Genomic DNA, 24780 nt, shown 5'->3' with positions numbered 1-24780 from the left:
TTTTAGGTGCAGTGACCAATGGGTTCATTGATTCATGGATGCCCTTTACATGCGCTTGAATAGTGCTAATTGTATCAGTCAAAGTTCCGCAGGATTGACTGGGAATTTGAATTTTTAGCCTCATCACTTGGGTTGCAATGATAATCTTAGTGCTTTGGTTTCTACGCGAGATGCCAAAGGTGATGATTGCAGCCTTTGTATTTTTTGTACTGTTTGTGTTTCTATTTATACGCACAGTCTTCTCGAATAAACTGCATTTGCGAGTTAGCGCCCATCGTCGTATTTATTTTTCTTTATCCATGCGTTACCTTCGTGCTTTTTTCAGCCACCTATAAACTCTCTTCATCTCTATAATTTGTTGTCAGGAACACCCGAGCTAAATGATACACTTCCATACACAGCAGAGAACCCACTGTCGCGCGCAAAAGTTTGTGAGCCCTTTTTGGCAACTTTTTCATACTCCCCACCTCCTTCGTTTCATGCTCCTGCGCACCTCGGTTAAGAGATGGCTATTAGTTAAATTCTTTCACATGTCGTGCAGCTACCCTGGCTGCGGCCAGTCAGCCACATCACTCTGACTTGTCACGAAGCTTCCCCCCGGGGAATTCCCATGTGTGTTGGTGGGGCTGAGTGGGTTGGGTCAGTGGAGGAGCACCGACCTTTCAGTAGGCAAGAAGTGACTAGAGGAGAGGCAAAGGTGCAAAAACTCTGAAATTCAAGTTCCCACTACAAATAACACAGTTTCTAACAAACTTATGAACAAAATTCTTGCTGGAGGTATTTGTGAAGCGGCATCCTTTAACATGCCAGGCATACTGCAATTTTATTGAAAGGCCTTTCATAGCCCCTTTAATGCCCGTCGCCTGGGTTTGGTGTGGTAGTAGTCGGCATAACCAGAGGGTGGTAACGAAGACGAAGAAGGAGGGGGTCATCGTGGAAAGAAGAGAATATGGTGAGAGAGGAGGAATGCTCATCCCTAGGGTGGTTACCGTGGAAGGAGAAGGGCTACTGCAAAGCAGAATGGTGAGCACGGAGGATTGCGTTACTAGAAGGTGGTTTGCTACGGGGAACAGTTCAGAGGGTGGTTACTGCGAAAGAAGGAGGGTATGGTGATAGCTGAGTCGTGCAATCAGAGGGTGGTTACCATGGGAACCACCTGGTGGTTGTTTACCATGGAAAGAGGAGGGTATGATGAGAGTGGAGGAATTTGGCAACAGAAGGAGGAGGGCATGGTAAGAGCGAAGGAATGTGCAACATGAGGGTGGTTGTCATGGGATCCGTTCGGGGAGTGTTGACCATGGAAAGATGAGGGTGTGGTGAGAGCAGAGGAATACGCAGCTGGAGGTTGGTTGCCACAGGATTCCCCCGGGCGGTGGTTACTGTGGAAGGAGGAGGAAAAAAGTTACTGTAGGGAGATACCATGATTGAAGATATGAAGGTGGTTTTTTTTAGTGCGAAAGCATTACTCCAGACTTGCCAACCCTGAGCAAGAATCTTGTCATCTTGTATTGTCTTGTTCTCCGAACTAACCCGAGCTTACACACATCAGCTTGGGCAAGTTCGGAGGAGCGTTGTGCCAGCTGCAGCCAATGGGGGCAGGAAGCCCGGATAAGTTTGGAGGAGTGTTGCGCAATCTGCGGCCAATGGGAGGAAGCTCGGATAAGTTCGGACGAGTGCCGCGCCAGCTGTAGCCAATAAGAGGCGGTGGCAGTTAAATTACTCATTGGTCGCGGGAGGTTGCTCAGCAACATGGGTCGCACAATTATTCCAATGGCTATGGTAGAAACAGCCACCTACCAGTGTTGTGGTACATTGCTTCTCTGCTGTGCCACCGTGCTGGTAGTGGTAGGAGGACTCGCCGCGGTCTATGAGTGTTAAGTTGAGAATGGTCAATTCTGCATATAAGGGCATTAACCCACTAAAGCCATTGCATCACACCATTAGGGCGGAGCTTTAAGTGTCCCCTTCAATTGAAGAATGAACACCTGCTTTCACACCTCTACTCGGTTGAACTGCGTTGAACTTTTTTTTTGTTCAGAACTGTTGAGGAGTTAGAAAGAAGGGATTTTTCGGACAAGTGTATAACCTTCTGATGACAGCAATGGCTGTTTGTAGCGAAGCCTGCACACTACTGCCGACTATCAAAGGAAGATTCGGAGCACTTCAAAAGCAGGTTTTTCTACTCTTCCTGATGCAAGGCTACTGGTGGCACATGTTATGTGGAACGCTCATTCTAAAAGCACATTCGGAACAGTTGTCAATCCGGAGCTATGCTTCAGAGCAGTCTACTTTGCTTTGCCAATGTCAGCAGAGTGAACCTGTGGTCTGTGTGATTTAAAATGGCAGCACAACTTTTTTGACACCCCGTGTCTGGTTTATAGCAGATGGCTTGGTCAACCACTGGTCTTAGTACAGCTGTGGACACAGCTTTGTGTCGCTTGACTGCCTCCAACCTACTTGTGCTGTGGAGAATTGAGCTAGGGCACTGACTCTGATGCCGATGCTTGTAAATTTGTCACTGGTAGTTTCTGTAAAAGTTTTTCTTCAGAAATACTTTGAGAAAGCATCTTTTATCACTAGACAAGTGCAAATTTTTAGAAAGGGATTAGAGGTAGGTGTGTTTGGCATGGAATGCCTCAGCATTTGCTTGCATTGTTTTGCGTTAGTAGTTGATAAACTATTGTCCGTGTTTCATGGCTCTTTTGTTACCATTTTTTGTTTTGATCTGCGACTTGCTTTTTTCAATTTGTGATGCTTTGTCTTGCTAAATGTCAAATTCAACCTTTTAATATGAGCCAATAACTTTTAGTGTCATTATATACATAGAAAGTTAATAGTCAAGGGAGTATTCTCTTATTAAAGTCCATTTCAGTACAGCCATATGGCTGCAAAGGAATGCTACATGACTGTCCTAAATTTTCACAGTTGAAGAGAAATTTGGTCTGGTCTTGGACTGAACTTGGGACCAGCTAAGCTTACTACAGCAGCTAGTTTTTCATTGTAAGCCTAATGGTTTGCACCAGAGTGTTTGTGAATGAGTTATTACCCCCTCTGTAGAAATCTACTCAATGTTAGGTAACTCATCTTAGGAAATTATGTTAAGCATGTTGAGATGATTGCAGTAAGATTGTTATAATTGAGGCATGTCACATATTTGGCACTGTCTCCATTATTGGTGGCATAATAAGCAAATGGCAATAAATGTTGTATGACAGTATGCAGTAAAAATGACATTACTTTTGCTTTGCGACACACTATTTGCTTTGCCAATGCTCTCTTTGGTGGTCACGCTTCATGCTTGTTGTGAGTACTTGTGGGCAGCTTGCAGTACTGGCACCCTTCTTGATTTGTGCCCTGTTTGTGTGTGGCCACTTGTCATTTTTACTGCATACTGTCATGCAACATTTAATGCCATTTGCTTTTATTTCATCAATAATGGAAACAGTGCCAAATATGTGACATGCCTCAATTATAACAATCTTACTGCAATCAGCCCAACATACTTAGCATAATTTCCTAAGATGAGTTACTATACTTAGTAACTCTAAATGGCTTTGGGTATGTAAAGTGAAAGACGAATAATGTCAGCGACGTACCAGAAGCAGTGATATGGATCAAAGCAGTGGTTGGGGATTAAAATGCGGAGTCCTTGCATCACCATATGCTCATGCACCTCTGTTCGTTCGCCCAGACTGCCAATTGGAAATGTGCTGGATTCAGGCATTGTGCAGATAAGCCTGGTATGCTCTTTGTAGGAAGAGTGCTCTTCAGGACAAGTAGGTGTAGTTAAAATGTGACACAATGCCGCTACTTGGTGTGTCCCACATTTGTGTTTTGTTTGGAAACTGGCCTCCCTGCTGTGAATGTTCCTAACAGGCAAAATGTGCTGGAAGGCCATGACTTCATTGCGAGCAGCTGGATGCAATTAGATGAGAAATTTAAGTTTTTTCAAAAGCGAATTTGCATGTTGGCAGTGTATGTGCAGAATTATACACCAGCATTTGTCGGCTGCCTCCAGTAGTGTTATTAACCTGTGCCATCATTTTTGACAATGAGATCATTCCTAGCTAAGTCAAGTTCTAGACGATAATGGTTGAATATGCCGGGGCACTTTGCTACCATTCGAAGGTTCTGCTGACTCATTCCTTTACCAAGAGTCGTGCCTCATTCGTACTGTTTTTGTGGGGACCTGCTGGGGTTATTTGCCTATTTTATGGCCTCTGAGGCTTTTCACTTAAGTTGTGCCTGATTATGTGCCATTTTATGTTGCCCATGGTTACTGCTGCAAATACTAGGTTTGGTGCTAAATTGGCGTGAATGCCTTCTGCCCTTCAAAGGTTATTTGGGCACTTAACTGAGTCTTTCTTTATTTCTTCTGAACAGCGGTTTCTTATGTTTTGTGGGATGTGGGCAGATAAAACTTGATGCCAGACTCCTTCAAAATGCCAGTTATTTTTGTGATATTGGAGGAGATTGTTTGTGGAAGCAGTATTTATGCGCTGGAATTTCAAAGTGTCATTACAAATGAAATAAAAGAAATGGTGTGGCTTGGCAGCCTGTAGGCAGGATGAGTCTTTGGAGAAATGGTTTATGGTTTGGTTTATGAGGGTTTAACGACCCAAAGCGTCTCAGGCTGTGAGGTACGCCGTAGTGAAGGGCTCTGGAAATTTCGACCACCTGGGGTTCTTTAAACGTTCACTGACATCGCACAGTACATGGGCCTCTAGTATTTCGCCTCCATCGAAATTTGACCGTTGTGGCCAGGATTGAACCCGCGTCTTTCGGGTCAGTAACCTATCATCATAACCACTGAGCCGCTGCAGCGGCTTTTTTTTGGAGAAATGCAATGTATGGCCAGTACCTGTGGTTCTCTCATATAAAAGTGCTTAATTCAGGTGGATCAAGTGGACAGGACAGACAGACACAGGTTGCCTGATGTAGTGCTCGGTGACTGGTTTAAGTCAGTGTTTTCACCAGTTGTCGAACACTAGTCCCATTTGGTTCCGATGCTCTTAAGTGAGAAGATGCAGAACCAGCCAGTCCAATTTATGGTCTAACCACGTCCACGTGCGCCATAATGCTGTGTTGAATGCTGCTCTAAGGCTTGACATGTGAGGTTATGCTCAGTGTGAAAGGTGAATATTATGTATAATCTCTTTCAATTGATTGCGTCACTCATGGGTCTCGTACATGGTTACAGCTTTGTAAACCTTTGGAATAAATGGAAGGATGAAGTTTTGTTGAATTTATTAATAAACAGTCATCATCGTCATCATAATCATTAACACCATCAGCCTGACTACGCCCACTGCAGGACAAAGGCCTCTCCCATGTCTCTCCAATTAACCCTGTCCTGTGCCAGCTGCGGCCACCCTATCTCCGCAAACTTGTTAATCTCATCCCCCCACCTAACCTTCTGCCGCCCCCTACTACGCTTACTTTCGCTTGGAATCCATTCCGTTATCCTTAAAGGCCAGCGGTTATCTTTCCTTCGCAAGATAACCGATGGGCTTGGGCAGGGCATGTAATAAACAGTGAAAAGTCACAATTGTCGTAAATATATGTGTGTGTCGTGCATGTTGAGGAAAATGCAGTGGGCTGTGGAAGGGAAGATGACATGAGTAGCATTAAGAGACAAGGAGAGAACAGAGTGGGTGAGGGAACAAACATGAGGTATTGATATCCTTGTTGAAATCAAGAAAGAATGGGCACGGGCAAGGGATGTAACACAGAGAGCAGATAATGGTAATCAATGGTTCCTTAGGGTAATGGAGGGGATTCCAAGAGGAGGCAAGTGTAGCAGGGGCTGGCAGTGAGTCAAGTGGGCAGATAAGATGAGGAAGTTTGCAGGGATAAGGTGGGCACAATTGACACAGGACGGGGTTAATTGGAGAGACATGGGAGAGTCCTTTGTCTTGCTGTAGATGTAGATGGACTGTTGTTGCTCTTGATGATGGTGAAAAATGAGCTTAAATGTAGCATCTGTCTTCCTGAAAGTTAAACTTAGAACTGCACTTAAGCAAACATGTTCACAACAGAAACTGGCACTTTTACTATGCATAGCGACTTAACAGTGTGTGAACAAATGTTTGGGACTGCCAGTGACTATGTAGTTTGGAATGTTTTTTTAAACCAAAATATCTGCAGTGCATAAGCTGTGACACTAAGCATGCAAGACCAGTGCTCGGAAGTGTTTTTAGTCTGTATCTACTGTAACACGAGAGTTACAGTTGTAGGGAATTGCATTTTAAGTCAGAGCCAGTTCTACAATGGTGCACAGCACCGGGGTTATGCTTGAGTTTAGGATTACAAAAAGAAGCAAGTCTGCTACTATCCACCCCCCTCCTGGGTGAGGTGGCAGGTGCAGCTCCATTCCATGATTAGAGCAGTTCATGCTGGGTCCATCAGGTTGCATGACCACATGCCACACACCATTTAGCCAGGAAAAAGTTTTTTGTTGCTTCATCACTTCGAAATTGTGCTAACACAGCCTGTACACAGATGTTGAAACATGAAGGGGGGGGGGGGAGAGATTTCTTTTCCAGTTTGATCTGAACCGGGACTGTCTCGGGAGCAGTGTGACGTGAGGGGCACAGGTTCTTTTTGAATGTGCCTGCATTAACTGTGGCAGTTGGGCCCATACTCACTGCTGATCGCAAAGGAACCATAAGGGCTTGGCATAAGTGAGTGGGGCGAGTGCTAGATTCTTCACACGAAGCTGCGTGCACTGCACATCTGGTTTCCACCGTGCCTTACCTGCAGCTCTGGCACCTGCCACACCCATCTGTCTGTCAGCTGAAACAACGATTTTTGGCTGTGCACATGTAGAAGCTTCAGGGCTTGTTGGGCTTTACAGAGATGAGGCTTCATCTTGAGTTGTCCTTGGCACACAGCAACTGAAATGGGGTATACACATGGGAAGTGGGAACAGGAATTATTGGCAGGAGATTGTTGTGGTAAGCGTTTTGCAGTGTGTGACTTTATGACCTTATGAAAATTTCATGAAAGTGCAGTACTTCTTGGTAGAGGCGAAATTAAAATGGAGAAAAGTGTATGGTGTCCCCATTTGAGGTGTCCACTGTAGGCAGACATAAGTGAAAGGACATGGTGTGTGATTTCATTTGGGATTGGCTGTTGTCAGTGGGCCTGTTGCATTATTCCTCTGTGGACCATTGCTGCACGGTGCGAGTTTGCTGCTGCATGCGCTGGGGGCATCGTGCATGCTTGCGTGCTCCTTGTGACGGAGGTGAATTTTCCTGACAGTCGCTTCTGGCCATTGCATGCTCAAGCAGCAGCAGAGGAGAGCCTGCCCATCATCCCCGATGCAGTGTTACACCAGGGGCATTGTTGCAAGTGTGAGAGATGAAGGCTGGTAATGGAGCTGTGAAGAAAATATGGGGTCGCTTCGCGACTTTCACGAAAGTTCACCCTGCCTGCGCACATACTTTGCTTTCCTTCAACCTAAGAGGTTCGGCATTTAGGCTTGGCACATTATGGCTTCGTGGGGGAGCAAGATTGCGGTAGCGTGGTCATTGAGGCAGCACCTTATTAAGCATAACCTTCTCTGAATTGTTGGAGCTGTTGAGTGGCACATCTGTATTTACTTCACCCAAAAGCCCTTTATTGCAGCCGTCTTGAGTGTAATGATTTACTCATTAATAAAGGCCTTAGCAGCTGAAGGCATCAGTGGAACTCAAGAAGGAGCAGTTTCATCCTTTTTGCAGTGAATTCCATGCACTTTACAAATGCAGTACTGTGCTGCTTGAAGTGTGCAGTTGGAGAGAGTATATCTGTGAGCATTAAGCCTAAGGGATTTTATTTATTTATCAGTGTACCCACAGTGCCTGTACGATATTACAGTGGGGGGGGGGTGGGGAATACAAGGCAAGAGCGTAAATGCAGGAATTACGTCAACAATCGGAAATGTGCAACAATGGAATCAACTCAGCATAGAAACAAAAGAGTCATTTGATACGACAGTTGCAACAGCATTACGAAGCACCATAATGGTGTGCACAGCATTGCGCTGATGTCGGGGAGAAAGAATCTATGCACTGGCGGGCTTGCTGAGCACTGCAGTGTGTCTGGCTGCAGCACAAATGCTGTTGGGAGCACTGGCAGGTGTAGAGAAAAGTGTTGTTCCCTCCCCTCCCATTTTTCAATTAGAGAAACTTTTGGTTAAGGCTTGCTACATGTACTTATGCAGGAAAATTGGAGCAGCAGCATGATTGACAGTGCCATCAAGTTTTAAGATGCATCAGAAGCCTGTAGCTTCAGACTCCATCCGTAGCATATAGAGCTATCTTTATTCTTTGGCAGCTATTGGCGGCCACAGTTTTGTCATTTTCACCCCTGGTAGAAAGTTGAATCATTACTTGCTGTGGCAAAATTGTTAGCCTTGCTTGTTGTGGGCCAATTCTTGCTGGTAGCAGATTTACTCGGTCAGTGCTCCCTCCTGCACTCTTCACGCACAAATCAGGCAAGCTTGCAGGTATAGATGTGGTAGTCTGCTCCCCAATCTTGGTAGAAAAAAAAAAGTCAGCTGCACAAAGCTGCTTCTGAGTGAAGTGTGAACAGAAATTCCATTGTAAAAGTTATGCTGCCATTTGACCTGCATACCTCTGTGCGATGGTTTGCACTACAGTTTACTTGTAGAGCCGTAGTAACTAGTGAACTGGGATTTTTGCAGTAAGGAAATTGCTTTCTGTTCATGGAATTCAGTCTGTTATTTGGTAAAATCAGACTTTTAAAGACCTGTTGCAGCATTAGTTTCATTTTTGTTCGTCTAAGGAGGCCCTTTGCAATGGCTGCTGGAGTGGAGTAAATATGCCACTTGGGGCTCCTGCAGCAGAGGCTTTTTATTAAGCACCAATGAAATCTTAATGTTTTGCTGCCAAAATAGCTGGCAATGTCGCTGTTCAATGTTCTTGTAGACTGCAAAGACAGCACAGTAATGTTGCTATGGTGACATGCTTCCTTTCATTCATTTTTGTCCTTGTTCAGCAAACACCCGTCATTCTCGCCGGCAACGAAGAGCAGAAGAAGAAGTACCTTGGTCGTCTCATAGAAGAACCGCTGCTTGCTGTGAGTACTCCATAGTGGCTATTCTCGTCTGGACATCTCTGCCCCTAGCTTGCCGGTGCTGCTGTTTCACTGCCTTAAATTGTAAGTGATGGGGTTTAACATCCTGACGCGCCGCATGGGCTTTGAGAGATGGTGTAGTGGGGGACTACAGATGATTTAGACCATCTGGGATTCTTTAATGTGTGCTGGCGTCGCGCAGCACATGGGCGTTTTTGTATTTCGCCTCCATTGCAATACAGCTGCTGCAGCTAGGAGCAAACCTTGGGTCGGCAGCCAAACGCCAAAGCCACTGAGCTACTGCAGTGTGTCATTTCACTGTCTTAAGAACACTAACACAGCATTGCCAGGTCTGGCTGAGGAGTTAGGTGCCAATCTAGTGACCTGTGTTATTCCTGAGCTGTACCAGTCTGCAGGGTACTGTGTAGTGGGATCCAGATGTGGGTAGGCCAATTGAGTGACCCACACTGCTTGTGTTTCCAGGCCTACTGCGTGACTGAGCCTGGTGCAGGCTCCGACGTGGCTGGCATCAAGACACGGGCGGAGAAAAAGGGTGACAAGTGGGTTCTCAATGGCCAAAAGATGTGGATCACCAATGGTGGTGTTGCCAACTGGTGAGCAGGGGTCACTGCTGGAGTGTTGAAGCTGGAGTGTTTGGTGACTTCCTATGGACTCTATGGCATGCTGGGCTTTCTCTTGGCCAGATTGAATATACCTATGAAGGAGCAGCTGAATCGGGCATGCACACTGGCCACTTCATTTGGGCGGTTGCCACTTTGCTTGTCTCCTGTTGTGCTGTGCAGTGAGTGAGAAGAGTCTCCTCCCACAGTTGGTGCGTGTCATTCGTTCTGCACAGTATTTCTAACTTGGAACGAGGTACCTTTTGCGAGTACATCTGGCAAGTGCGCAAGCTGCAGCTTTCTTGGTTAGCTAGGAGTGCAGGGTCACGATAAGGAAAACACCACTGCATGGCAGTTGTGTGCCCCTTAACCCTTTCACTGCCTCTCCCGAGATAACTCGGGCGACCACACATACGCACTCCCTGCTTCTCACGAGTATACTCGTTTTGGCTTTTTAACTCGCTCCCTGCTGCTCCCGATAATAATTGTGCAAAACAAAATAATGCAAGCATGTAGCGCCATCTATGGAGACGCCTCATAAATAACACGGAACTTGTAGGATGACTTTCCAATAGGTGGAGCGCATGTTCCATCACCCGCATCGCTTTGTAATCGCCTCGGCAGAACAGCCATGGCAAGGCAGCGTGCGTCGTGCGTCCGGGGTTTGACGGACGAAGAAATTCAAGAATTGCTCATGAATTCGGACTCCGATGACAGTGACAGTGAGGAAGCAGCCCGTCTAAGTGCCTTGTCGAGTGATGACAGCGATGAAGAGCCCCTTCCACAAAGAAATCCGCGTAAGAAGAGGAAATGCGACGAGCGGGATTTCTCCTGGAAGAAGGAGTTCAAGCCTCAGGACCATGCGTTCAACCCATCTTCTTCAGGAATCTGCAATGACATCACAGCAGCGTCCAGTGAGCTCGAGATTTTTGAAAGTTTGTTTACGCCGGACATTGTGGAAGGAATTGTGGATCAAACTAACATTTTCCAACGCCAAGTACATGCCGCACTCACACCGACGGCCGGATCCCGCATACACCAGTGGAAAGATATGACTTCGCATGAGTTTTGTGTATTTCTTGCTGTCGTAATGCTCATGGCTCATTCAAGAAAAGGTACTATTGGCCAGTATTGGTCCACGGATCCCCTCTTGAGCACACCTGCATTCTCGAAGTTGATGAGTCGCAACCGCTTCCTGCTCATTTTGAGGTTTCTTCATTTTTCCAATAATGAAGATCACATCCGTGGTGACAGGCTGCACAAAGTGCGCTCTGTTCTCCTGACGCTTCGGAAAAACTTTCAAGGGGTGCTATCACCATATCAAGATCTTTGTATTGACGAAAGCCTGCTCCTTTTCAAAGGCCGATTGGCATTCAAACAATATATCCCACCCAAATGAAGCAGGTTCGGCCTGAAATCATTCGTGCTCTGTGATGTGAAAACAGGCTTAATGCTAGACATTGTGTTGTACACTGGATCCTCTACTGAGATCCACGACTCTAGATGGGATATGGAGCATCAGTTGTCCTCACGTTACTGGACAAGTACCTGGGCAAGGGTCACGTTCTCTGGGTGGACAACTGGTACACGAGTCCCGCCCTCTTCACCTACCTTCTTGAAAAAAAGACTAATGCTTGCGGTATAGTCCGGAGGAACAGGAAGGGTATCCCACGTGAGGAGAAAAGACTGGAAGAAGGGGAAGCCAGCGAGATGTGCAACGATCTGCTTCTCTTCTTCCGCTGGAAAGACAAACGTGAGGTGCTCATGCTGACAACGAAGCATAAGGGTGGCATGGTAGAGTCCGGGAAAGTGGACAAGAAGACGGGCGAGAGCAGAAAGATTCCCCTGTGCGTGACCAAGTACACATGGGTGCTGTGGACAAGGTCGATATGGTTGTGACCGTGACTGGTACTGTCACAAGGAAGTCCATGAAGTGGTACAAGAAGTACTTCTTTCACCTCTTGGACATTACCATTCTAAACAGCCATTTACTGCAAATCACAGCATCAGGTAAAAAAAGAAGCATGGCAGACTTTCGACTTGAACTTGTCCACCAGCTAATCGAGAAGTGCCATGAGGGACAATTGAAGCCAAAGGGAGGACGCCCTTCGAAGGGTGAAGATCCAACACGGTTGACAGCGCGCCACTTCCTATCTCTAATACCCCCGACTACCGCGAAGCAGAACCCAACACGAGCCTGCCGCGTCTGTGCTAACACGCAGCATCGACCAAAGCAGCGAAGAGAGTCTCGCTATCTGTGTTCCAGCTGCGAGGTGCCGCTTTGTGTGGTACCTTGTTTTGAAGAATACCACACCAAGAAGGTTTTCTAAACACATGGACATCCTAATTAGCAGATACTCATCTTGCTAATTAGTCAAGTGCCAATTTTTGTATTCAGTACAACTAATATCTATATGTTAATCATGAATAAAATGTTTCCATTACCTTCAGAGCATCTTAATGCCTTGCTAGCATAAAATTTCCACGAAAGTAGTATGCAAAAAAAAAACCGGCAAGGAGTATGCAGTGGTGAGAAAAAAACCCGGCAGCGAAAGGGTTAATGCAGGAGATTGTTTGGAGAAGCCTTTTTTTCTGCAATGGACTTTGCTTAGCTGGTGACGATGATTACACGACGATGCATGGGTAAAACACGATTTTTTATGAATTTTATCAAGTGCAAGAGACAGGGTGGGCTGTCCTTTTGTAGTAAAGCTTTTGGCTACCATCGGACGGTGTTTTATCGAGGCATCACATTGACAATATTTGTGCTGGGACAAAACGTGGCCTCAGCATTTTTGTAGAAAAAGCACAGAATGGACAGACAAGCAAATATACAGGACAAGCTCTGTAGACAGGACCAGTGCTCATCCCGTCTACTTGCTTGTTTGTCTCTTGCAGTTTTTGCAAATATTATGACGTATCAACTAGCTCAGCTTTCGGTTTTACGGCCTTGGCATGCCAGGAAGTTTTCGTGCAAACTTTTCCTGTTTTGGGGCATTGAGCTTGATTTGAAATTCTGCAGTGTTGATTCAAGCAAAAATTTAATCATATTGTGGCGGGCTAGAAGACGACGAACTGGGCAGTGGCGCGGGCGGGAGCGCTAGTGCCAGGGCGTCAGCGCCATTAAATTCATTCCATCACCATCCTTCATGTTCTGTCTTCATCGGCTTGCCGTCATGTAACAATATTGATATTTATCACTGCACTTCTACAGGAGAAAGCAGCATTTAGACAGGATGGAGCAGAGGCGACACAACATGGAGCTGTACTCCATTTTATAGCACGCTCATGGCTTAAATACATATCAGTCATACAAAGAAAGTAATGTGTGCAGAAATAAACAGTGCCGTGTTTCCCTTCTTATGTTTCATCCTTCGCAAGCCTATTTTCACCTGTACGGGTGTCACGGTGGCCCAGTGGTTATGGTGTTCGGCAGCTGACCCGAAAGACGATGGAGGTGAAAGGCTAGAGGCCCGTGTACTGTGCTATGTTAGTGCATGTTAAAGAACCCCTGGTGGTGAAAATTATGAAAAACCCTCCACTACCGCATCCCTCATAGCCCGAGTTGTTTTGGGACGTTATATCCCTAAACCAACCCATAAACCTTATACACCAACCAGTCCTACTTTCTACCTTGTTAGATCAATGCACTTGATTCTGTCTGGCATCAAAACTGCATTTGAAAATCCCTGTAAGAAGTGACTGGAGTTGGTGAGAATAGTCTTCAGAGCAGTGCAACACAAGAGGTCGGATTTGTATAATGACGAATGAGGTAGGGCTTTTTTGATTCTGACTGTTGCAATGGTCATTGCCTGCAAAGAACAATGTGGGTGCACTTATAGGAGATGAATCACCTGCTTGTGATCTTGTATCAAAATTTAATAGTGACAGTCTGTGAAAGGAGCTGTGTGAGGGTTATGGCTGCTAGAAGAAAATGTCAGACATACAGTAGACTCTAATTAATTGAAACTTCAAGGGACCAGAGGTTTTTGTTTGAACTACTAGAAGTTTGATTTACCAGAACTGCATCTTAATATGAAACCAAACTAAATGCGATTTGCTTTGTGGATATCTATGCATACAAATCAGCAGACAAGGGCAGGGAAATGAGTGGCTCGTTACGACATACAAATGAAGGAAGCCAAAAGTCATCTAACCAAGGCAGGCACAGGTGATTTTTTTTTGTGTGTGGTGTTCGTCAATGCGAAATTAATAGCATAATTATTTCATGGTTGAAAACATAATTTATTAGAAAGCAGGAAAAAAAAAAGAGGGCTTTAGTTCTGGCAAGCTTGAAGCCATCGGTCGCATAATAGGGTTTTTGCACAGCTTCCACCCTAGCCGCCTGATCGTGTTCTTACGTGACACTCACAGTAATTTACAGGACGTACTATGTTCTGCCGCTATGGATGAGGGTGCTGCTGGTGAACACTCTCAAGGTTACGTTACGTGCCACACAAATACCCCTGAAATCAGAAAATTGGCCAGCCATTGCTGTAGCTCAGTTGGGAGAGCACCAGACTCGAAATTTAGAGGCTGTGAGTTCGGATCCCATCAGCGGCAAGTGGCTGGTTTTCCTTCTGCTTTCTAATCATTAATCATTAAGCGATAATATAATTACACTATTAATTTCACATTGATGAACACTATAAAAAAGCATTCCTCTGTGCTTGCCTCGGTTTCGATGACTGTTTGCTTCCATGCATACAAATTGTATTTTGGATCTGCATTTCTTTGTACAGTAAAACCTCATTAATTCGGACTTCAAAGGAGTGGGAAAAAAAATGTCAGAATTATCCGAATGTAGAATTATCGAATGCCCCCCCCCCCCCCCCCCCCCCCCCCCCCCCCAAAAAAAAACTGCCAAAAACCGTTCGTGTGAAAGTGAAATTTATTTTGTTTGGACCTGGGTAATTGTTGTCTCCTTTTAAGATGGAAACTGCGTGACAACAGCAATTTCTCACAGTTCCATCAAATATCTTAATTCGTGCACGCTATTGGGAGTGGCGGAAGCAGAACAGCTCCACAATGGTATGGTTTTCCACGGCTTCTTTCAGTGTCCAAAATGGTAGCACTTCTTCGTATGTGGCCTTGCATATGAGGAGGCTTCACCACACAAACGGCGAACAGCACGGGACAAGCGCTGAGTTTCAGTGCACTGGAAGAACAAAAATACCACGCGGATGGAAGCTAGAGAAGCATGCATTGGCACTGGAGCAGCAAGACGCCTTCAAAAACAAACAAAAAAAGATCAGCAACGAGGCAATTGTCAAACCAAACGGTGTGCGGCTTGGCTGGCTCACTGATATGCGCAGCTGATAGCCGCCGTCTCTGCAAGGTGGTGACGACTGGCGACAGAGCTCTGAAAACGAAACTACGTGGCCAGACTCTCTCTCGGCCTATCGGTGGGAGCCTGCCGACCGTCAACACACCTGCCTTTGCGCGCAGATAAGAGGGGCGCAGGAAAAAATGTAATATGCAGTTCAGGCTTGTGGACAAATATCTGGACAATCGCCTGTCGAGCATGTCATATCTCGACACAGCGCCCCTTCGGTGGCCCGTCCGAATTGACCGATGTGAGCCCCGCGGCATCCAAATAAACGAGCTTACGATGTCATAGACTTGCATAAATGTTTGGCGGGACTCCAGTGGCAGTCCGAATTTATGAATTAACGGGGGCCGAATAAACGAGGTTTTACTGTAGCAGCGCCGCGCCTCGTATGTTTTTGGTTTCTGAATGGAGGGTGGTTTCCATCCTGGCAATGGTTTTTAGATGACGACAGTAGCAATGCGTGTCTCGAAAACTGACTTCAGCACCATTCCTGGCATGTCTTCAGTCCGAATTACCTGGTTGCGTGCGCGATTTCACTCCGAATTAACTAGTGTTTCCTGCCATTGACTTATGTACGGGAGGAGAGAGGCCGAATTATCCGAGTTAATGGGGACCAAATTAATGAGGTTTGATTACTTAAAATATCGTTAAACAGCGGTGACATGTTTGCTCAAGTGTGGTTGAAAAAAGTTTTCGAACAATATGCTGGTTTCTCATTAGAGTAAAACCACATTAAGACCTGAAGGAACTGGAAAAAATGTCCGAATTATCCAAAGGTCGAATAGGAACTGCTACAGAAAAAACTTTCAGGAACAGTTTCACATCACAGCAAATTTAAGTGATGCAAAAATAGGCAGTGGTTGTCTGGTTTTAAGAGAAAACTGGGCGGCACTGATGATTTTTCGCAATTCCGTCTTAGTGTACTGCATGCCCACTTTCGGGAATATCAAAGCAGAACTACTCCAGAATAATAGTGCATTCAATGGCTTCCTTCATGGGTTTGACGCAGTGGCGTTGGAGCCTGCTTGCAAGTGGCGGTGTCTGTGTAAAGAAGCTTCACCACACAACGAGCAGCTCATGATTGGTGTGCATTATCGACTCTCAGGACTGCGCGGTCTGAAGCGAGGGGAACGCAAATTTGTCCCCAATGGCAAGAAGCCTTGTAAAAAGAAAAAAAAAATGCAAGCAACGCGCCAATTAGCGTTTGAACTGGTGTTTGAACCGGTGCTGAAGTGTTTCCAGCAGCTGCAATCATTGTAGGCTGATAGCGAAACTCAAAAAACGAAACTACACGGCGATGGGCAACTCCGATCGACACGGCCTCCTTTTGAACAGCGTCTGAGTAACTGGTTGGAGGGGTCAAATTTTCAGCTCATGCAGTGCCGGAAACCTGGCATATCTAACCTTTGTTGTCACTCTTTCGTGTACTGGTAGCATAGGAGCAAGACAGAAACTTTGAATTTACCGAATTTAGGATAAATCACGGTACCAATTATGTGGTTTTAAAATGCATTGACTGTATAGCCAGCTAGTCACAATTTTAAAAATTGTTCAAATTAACTGAAAGTATGTATTATATGAGTTTGAATTATCGAGAGTCTACTGTAATTGGAATCCTGTGCACGTGCTGTCGCTGCAGGCAGTGCTCCTTTAAATACTTTTGTGCACGAGTTTATTGAGTGGTACAGTGAAATCTCATTATAACGAACACTAATGTTATGAATTATATGAACTGTTCTTTAATATTTTTAAGACATGCATTTCTTGCTTTATATACTGAACGCGGTTTGCCATAAAATGGATATATTGGGCTGCCAAGCGCCATGGTATGCCCGCTCGGATGGCAGGCGGCAGGCTTTGCCTCGCTACATCGGTGACTGGAGGTAATTCGGCAAGCGTTTGCGCCTTGGTTCACACTTTATCTCACATTTGCCAACGGCGCCATAGAAGATAGAGTGCCGAGAACAACTAGTAGCCAGGCAGTCGGTACCCGTTTGCGCCTCTCACCCCCGTCGATAGAGCCCCGGAACCTCTGACATGGTCGGTTGTAGCTTTTCCATAAGCCACCCTCTGCTCACGTTGAGTGTCGCGCAGTAGAGGGGTGAAAACGGTGGTAGCTTTCGTCCTGGTGTCCAATTTTTCACATGTAACGGCTGTAATGTGAGGAAGCCACCCTAACTGGCATTTGACCTGCTGCTGCTGCTGCTGCTGCATGCTGCCGTGCTGTGCAGGGAAGCCAACCTAACTTACATTTGCTGCTCGGTTTTTTGCGGTATCTGCAATCCCCTTCAGTGGATTCAAAATGAGGCTAAAGATACGGAAAAGGTCTTACCCAGTTGCCGTTCTTTCGCTGAATAAATTTGCTCCTCCAGTGTGAGTTTTTGGCAAAATTTTATATTACTTATTTCGGCCGTATCGAACTATATTACAATTTTTTTACCTGTTTGCCATAGCAAGGTTTCACTGTAATCCCGTGCCACCTTGTGGTCGCACTGCTCCCCCTTGCACCCACCCGCCTTGGCTTGGGAGGGAGCTGAGGCTAGACCTGCTGCAGCAATGTTGTGTTTGGCATGCAGGTACTTTGTGCTGGCACGTTCCAACCCAGACCCCAAGTGCCCAGCCTCAAAGGCCTTCACAGCGTTCATTGTGGAGCGCGACACACCTGGGGTCACTCCTGGACGAAAGGCAAGATTGTTTGAGCCTGTCCAGGGGGAAAACCCGGAAATATTGGGGAGTTTGGCAATTGTCAATTTATAAAAATAGGGGAAAATGACTCAAAATGACTGCAGTGCTTGCTGTCAGTTAAGGAAGCGCAGTAGGTGATTAGAGGCGTTCTGTCCCAAAAGCTTGCAACCAAGCCAAGAGGCTACACCTAGCAAGAACGTATTGTGTTGTATTGCCAACAGTGCTGTATCGTATTGTGTTGTATTGGTGGCGGCAGTTTAAGAAAGTTGTATTCTTTGTTTGCTGGATGTGGCCAAGCATTTGCTGATTGTGCTCTGTGATGCTAAAATACTGGCTGTTGTGAGCTCTCTTCTCAAATATAAAATGGGGCAGTGTGTCATCTTTTTGTTGCTAAGTTTGCATTGCAGTTTTTCCAGTGGTATAAACTGGGGCCCATAGGTTTTAAGTTTTGTTATGCTGTTGTGATTTTGTACACAAGCTATTTAGCCTGACTTATTCAGTCACAAAGACGTTAGAGCATTCCTCCAGCTTATACCCGGTCTGTTGTATTACCTGAATGGCCAGAGATCCCCTGAGAATGGACCTTCTGCACGTGTATGAAAGAGCACAAAAGCAAAGCTCAGCCCCTGATTCAGCTACGAGCTGTCAAGGAAGCTCATTCACTTGTCAAAGGATGCAATTTCTTAAGCAGCGGTCTGATTTTATGAAAATTTCTTCCCATCTCAGTTCACTCAGATCTTTGTGGCTCACCTGTATTTTCACCTTAATCCCAATTGATCTGTTTCTCGTTTTGTTGTTGCGGCTGTACTGGGTTAACTTGTGGAAAGGTTCTCATAGGGTAGGAACAAAAGCAGCTTGAAGCATGGCTAGAGTGTGCTGCTCATTTGCTGTGTCATTGATGTGCATGGCACATCAAGGTCTGTGTTCCGAGTTTGTATCATAATAAAAAGCGTCATAATCTGCTGCAGCGGTCACGCCTGACTGGTCGAAACACCGGAAGCGGATGTGGTGGTTCGGATGCAGCGAAAAGGGTTGAAGAAACCGGACGATGACGTCAAACACATAGCATAAATGCTCAAGGGCAACCCACATGGCGGCGCAGTCTGAAGCGGAACCTCTCTCTTCGAAGTGAACTCGTCGGTGTTACTATGCTTTTCGGCACGTGAACTGGCTATAAACTGGGTATGGGGTTTCGTGTCAGTCTTATCTTGCCTATAACAAATTGGATGGACAATAAATTTAGCTTGTTTTTTATTTCGTTGGATGATTCGGTAGCTCCTAGGCCTAACGAGCACCGGTTTGTTGTAGAAATTGATCTCTTCATTCAAACTGGACGGTGCCACTATCACCGGAGTTATCTCATGTGCATACGTTGAATGATGTAACATAAACCATAATGTCCTGCAAAATGCTTGCGTTTACTGCGTGCAAACATGCATTTCCTATTCTAGAGCTCTCTATTAGCTGTTGAAGCGTCCTGCGTCGTAGAGGAGGCAGTGATCGTGTGTAATGCATGGCAGCATGAAACCGCTCATGCACGGATGGTCAGTCGCCAGTGACGCGCTACTACACCGACCCGTTTGACATGCCAGAGGCGGTTCTTCGGTTCTCAATAGCTGCGGTGGTGTGGCTCTGCATTGAGGTCGCGGTTAGCCTGCAAGTTAGTTTTCAGGCGTCAGTGTGGGCATCTGTGTGCTTCATACCATGGCGGACCTATGAAAACTTCGTCTGTGAAGTCCCCCAACACATATATGAAGAGAAACAAAGCAAGATTTTTTTAGCTCATATCTTTTATTTATTTGCTGCAGAAAAATTAAAAACCTAACAGCAGCATCTCGCGGTTCTTACAGTGCCTGCATAAAAGGAATGAAAAATGTAAATTACCATCTGCATAATCGTCTGATCACAGCACCAACTTATTACGTTCAGCGATGTTGCAGATGGCAAGTCGTCACGGCATCTTGGTTCAGCATGGCACGGAGTGTGCATTGCGCAGCGAGTGAGTGCATGCTACAAATTTTCCTCTCCGTTCTCTTTTACCCTCAAGATAGCTGTAAAACGCCGTGTTGTGCGAAAAAGCTAGCTGCCTTTTATTTACCATCGGTGATCGATGGCTGTAGTGGCCGCCTTCTGTCACTGAAAAGCCATGCGTAGTTGAGTACAATTTTACCTTCTTTAAGTGCACCTCCGGCCTTTACGGTGCAGCAAAGAGTGTCTGAACTATTGTTTATATTTGTTGAAGCCCATTGGGTAATTAAAGCAGCTTTGATATTACCCCTTTGGAGTGGAATCCGATGTGCAACTAAACTTGTGGCTGAATTTTTCTTTTGTTGCATTGGTCGCATTACATTTCTCGGCAAAGAGCAATAATGCTGCTGGACGTTTCACTGCGGCAACTGCAACGCAGTACATCCTGCCGCCGCTCACAGTCGCAACCGAGCCAACATCCGCTTCTGGCGTTTTGACCAATCAGGTTTGGCTGCTGTGGCAGATTATGACGCCTTTTATTATGACACAAACGTGGAATATGGCCCCAGGTGTGAGATCTGCAGCTGTGCAATGAAGTGACTCTTTCCTGCCTGCTAGGAGTGGAATATGGGCCAGAGGGCATCGGACACTCGTGGCGTCACCTTCGAAGACGTGGTCGTCCCCGAAGAGGTGGGTCCGTCTTCATATATGAAGGGAGTGAGTCTTTTGGGGCTGATGACATGCAGTGCCAAGACTGTGGTGTAAAGCCATGTTTTTCATGTGCACTATATCAGTACGACCTGTCTTGGAGTGTACTGGCAGAGTGCTTCGCTCGTTCTGGCCTGTTCGGCCGCCGCGGTGGCTCAGTGGTTATGGCGCTCGGCTTCTGACCTGAAAGACGCGGGTTTGATCCCAGCTGCGGCAGTGTAATATTGATGGAGGTGAAATTCTAGAGGCCCGTGTGCTCTGCGATGTTGGTGCATGTTAAAAAAACCCAGGTGGTCGAAATTTGCGGAGCCCTTCACTACGACGTCCCTAATAGCCCGAGTCACTTTGGGACGTTAAGCCCCATAAACCATAAACCAAACTGTTCTGACCTGTTCACATTTGCTCTCAATGTCTTACAAGTAAGTGGCAGGCTAAAGGCAGAAGCTCTGTGCCTGACCTGTTCACATTTGCTCTCAATGTCTTACAAGTAAGTGGCGGGCTAAAGGCAGAAGCTCTGTGCCTACCGTGACTCATAAGCTATTCTTTTTCTTTTATGACAGCACTAGCAATGTCCATTTCATAAGTTTTCATTCTTAGAGCCACTTATCAAAAAATAAAAACATGGCGATTACACATTTGTGTTAATGTGGATGATGAGCGCTATCTGGTTTCCCCTTGTGCTTTTCCGGTTAATTTGCGATTTATGGTTTTACACGAATCGCAAATTTAATTAATGCGTCCTTCACGGGTGGCTTCTGCCTCGTGGGCCATAACTTGATCCTGGGTGGCTTGAAGCTCGAGTGCCCACACCTTGGGGATTGCATGCACCTTACATTTGACTTGGCTTTAGGCCTCTCTACTTCTGTGACACCACCGTAATTTGCGTGGTTGACCGTACTATATACCATGAATTTCGACCACATGACTCGAGAAGCAGTGGCTGCCAGGAGTGGACACGGCATTACTGTCTCATGAATTAGGTCGAACGAGTGCAGTGTTGATGCAAAATCTCCTAATCCTATTCTGTACTGAATTGCATGCGGGCACCATATGCCAAAACTTGCTTCCGACATTGCGATAGCCTGTCTAACACTTTTTACATCAACATGCTATTGCAATTCCAGACAAAAATTTTTGCAAGTGGTGTCCGTATGTAATGCAGTATAGGAGAGTTTCTGTTGATGCCGCGTTTGCTTGACCTTGTTCAAGAGATGCTAAAGCTATGTCCGCTCCTGGTGGCTGTTGCTACTGCTCCACCTATTGGTGCCCCTGGGTGACACACCGTCTGTATGCGCGATGCGCCCTCCTCTCTGCTCCTCCTTTCACTACCTCCCCCAGCTTTCACCTGCTGTCCAGCAAGCGTATATGCGAACACTTGATGTTGAAAGCCACGACTACGCGGAACTGGGAACCTTCACCTTAAGACCTTGCGCTAAAAAAATTACAGCAAAAGCAGATGTGGCACAGATGGATGGAACACTGCATTTGTGCCATGTCTGTTCATGATGTGGGAGGATGTGGGCTGATACCTGCTGGGTTATCATTGCAGAGCCAATTTATATTGTTTGCTTTTCTATAATCTGTGTGTGCCTGACTAATGCTTGCAAGACCCCCGACGATTCTCTGGTTGAATTCGTACCCCTCTAGTTGTGGGCACCATCAAGGGATTGACCTCCTCCTAAAATTTCCTGTCAGGACTTATTACAGTAAAACCTTTTTAATTCTTACTTCGAGGGACTGGAAAAAATGTTCAAATTAATTCAAAGTGCGAAATGGCCCTGAAAAACTAACAAGACCTGCTTGCGTCATGCTATATTCATTTTGTGAAGTGAAAGACAGGGCAGTTGTTGCTTGCTTTGAGATAAACGGCATCACAATAACTATTCTTAGTGGTGGAGTTCCGCCGCTACTGCGTTGCACACTTCAAAAGCCAGCGTCGTGTGTGAGGAGGTTTCACCGCGCAAACTGTGAATGTCACGTGATGAGCACACAGATTTGGTGCACTGGAAGAACAAAAGAACCATGCGGACGAAAACGCTTAGTGGCGCCGAAACGGCAAGAAAAAAAAGACTGGAACAGAGAAAGGTAGAGAGATGTGCCAGTGAGTTCCCGAAATGGCACGTAGCAGGGCTTGGTTGGCTGGCTGATACAGGCTGGCACGAAGCTCAAAAAAGCAAAACCGAAACTATGCGACGTGACTGTTCTTGGAGACTATGCCTTCCGTTCGTCGTCACGCCTGCTGTTGCATGATGCATGTCAGAAGTGCGCGAGCGACTCGGCAGCATCGTATTCAGGTTTCAGCAGGGCTATTGGGGCGATCGCTTGCTGTGTCAGTTGTACCTGGACACGGCTCCCTTCTGGAGCCCATTCAAATTAGCCGGTGCGAGACCTGTAGCATCCAAATTACCGAGTGTGCGGTGCCATAGACTTGCATGGGCGTTGGCTGGGACCGTGCCGGCAGCTCGATTTATCCGGATTTTAAAATTAACGTGGTTCAAATTAATGACCTTTGACTGTAGTAGCAGGATTAAAGCCATCACTGTGTAGCAATTTAAGGCCGATTCACATGACGGACTGGTCGCCCGCGGCCCGCGCATCACGTGTTTGTGCATCACCAAATTGAGAGGCATGCTGTCGGCCCGCGGACTGGACAACCGAGGAAGTTCAAGTGCCTCTCCCCTTGCGGGAATTAGCGGCGGCCCGCGAAGATGCATGCGCTAGCTCTGGCAACCACCGCTCTTGCTAATATTTCAGCTGCCGCATTTCGCTGAGCGACGTTGAACAGGCACGCTGTTTTGACAAGCTGCACTGCGTTTGCTACCATGACAAAGCAATCGACTGGGTTAGCAAGAGGACGCAGGTCATTGAGGAATTGGACAAAGGGCCGCACCTGCACCATTCAATCGCAGTCATGGGTCGGGAGGAAAGACCTGTTTGACCAGCGTTTCCAAACACTTAATAATCTGGCAACACTGGTAAACCCAGAGTGTCGACTGCTCTTTTGGCCCGTCGCATCCACTTGACATCATCGGATCGCAGGCCAGTTTTTAGTGGCGCACGAGCACGTGATGCGCGGGCCACGGGCGAACAGGCCGTCGTGTGAATCGGCCATTAGCTGTGCACTTCTCAGCTGTGCCCTGTCCATTATTTCTCTTGCATACCTGGGCAAGTGAAAATGTTGCTTTGTCTCGTCTGTAGAAAGAGGTGCGGCGCTACGTCAGAAATCTACATCATTTACTTGATGCGTGCTGTGGCAGGTGTGTGCTGTCACTTATTGGCTAGACACAGTGGATAACAGCAGCACTCAGAAAATAGTCTGTGCTAAAATAACATTAGTATCACTACTGAGCCCAAGAGCAACAGAATGCATGAATGAAGCCAACAATCGCCACAGCCAGGGAATGCAAGGGGAATGTTTTTTAAAAATAATTTGTGGTGTTGGTCAATAGGAAATTAGTGGTGTAATTATATTTTTTTACCCAAAAGATGATTGATCAGAGAGCTGAAGTAATTAACACTTCTTTTTGGGCGAGTTGGTGCATACTTGATTTGAAGAAAATAGCGCCAGAGCATGCAAACCATGAAAAGACAAGGATGAGACACAAAGTGCTAACTCGCAACTAATTTTATTGAAACCAGGCAGCGCCTTTATATGGCGACGTTTCACTGAAAAAAGAAGAAGGAGGAGGGCAGGAAAGGTAAAGAAATCTAAGCGACCATCACAGCGAGCACACATGAGCAAGTGGTAACCAAAACAAAAACAAAAAAGTTAACAAAGATTATTTAAGGGTGGCATCTAAAAATCTAATCTAAAAAAGGCCTTCTTATCTGTGCTTTTGCCAAGAATTTTTGGCAAAAGCACAGATAAGAAGGCAGGTGAATGTCTGGAGGCTTTTTACGTAAGGAAACTTGACAATAGGTGTGTCAGCACCCCATCTGTTTCACTTTTTTCGTCAGAGTTCGAATTTTTAGATGCCGCCCTTAAATAATCTTTGTTAACTTTTTTGTTTTTGTTTTGGTTACCGCTTGCTTATGTGTGCTCGCTGTGATGGTCACTTAGATTTCTTTACCTTTCCTGCCCTCCTCCTCCTTCTTTTTTCAGTGAAACGTCGCCATATAAAGGCGCTGCCTGGTTTCAATAAAATTAGTTGTGACTTAGCGCTTTGTCTCGTCCTTGTCTTTTCGTGGTTTGCATGCTCTGGCGCTATTTTCTTCAAATCAAGCTGAAGTAAAGGCAACCACATGCCACCAATGGATCTGAATCCATGACCTCTGTATGTTGTGTACAGTACTCTACCAACAAGAACATGAATGCACTCAAAAGTGGATGGTTGGACAGTCGCTGTCATAGCTCGGTGGAGCACTGTATGTGACATGCACAGGTCA

The 24780-nt window shown here is 46.0% G+C and overlaps 1 protein-coding gene across 2 annotated transcripts in view; it reads left to right on the top strand.

Moving 5' to 3' along the window:
* Positions 1-24780, top strand: part of Mcad (Medium-chain acyl-CoA dehydrogenase) — a 93698-nt gene that overhangs the window by 23724 nt on the left and 45194 nt on the right. For both annotated transcript variants that reach the window (XM_077650535.1, XM_077650536.1), the window contains exons 6-9: positions 9004-9084; positions 9565-9695; positions 17610-17718; positions 20305-20376. In XM_077650535.1, the coding sequence (XP_077506661.1) occupies positions 9004-9084; positions 9565-9695; positions 17610-17718; positions 20305-20376 (393 nt within the window). The remainder of the gene's footprint in view (positions 1-9003; positions 9085-9564; positions 9696-17609; positions 17719-20304; positions 20377-24780) is intronic.

This window comes from Amblyomma americanum, chromosome 1 (assembly GCF_052857255.1).
Source record: "Amblyomma americanum isolate KBUSLIRL-KWMA chromosome 1, ASM5285725v1, whole genome shotgun sequence".
Taxonomy (NCBI): domain Eukaryota; kingdom Metazoa; phylum Arthropoda; class Arachnida; order Ixodida; family Ixodidae; genus Amblyomma; species Amblyomma americanum.
Note: the sequence above shows the minus strand (reverse complement) of the source record. Positions and strands in the feature narration are given on the sequence as shown.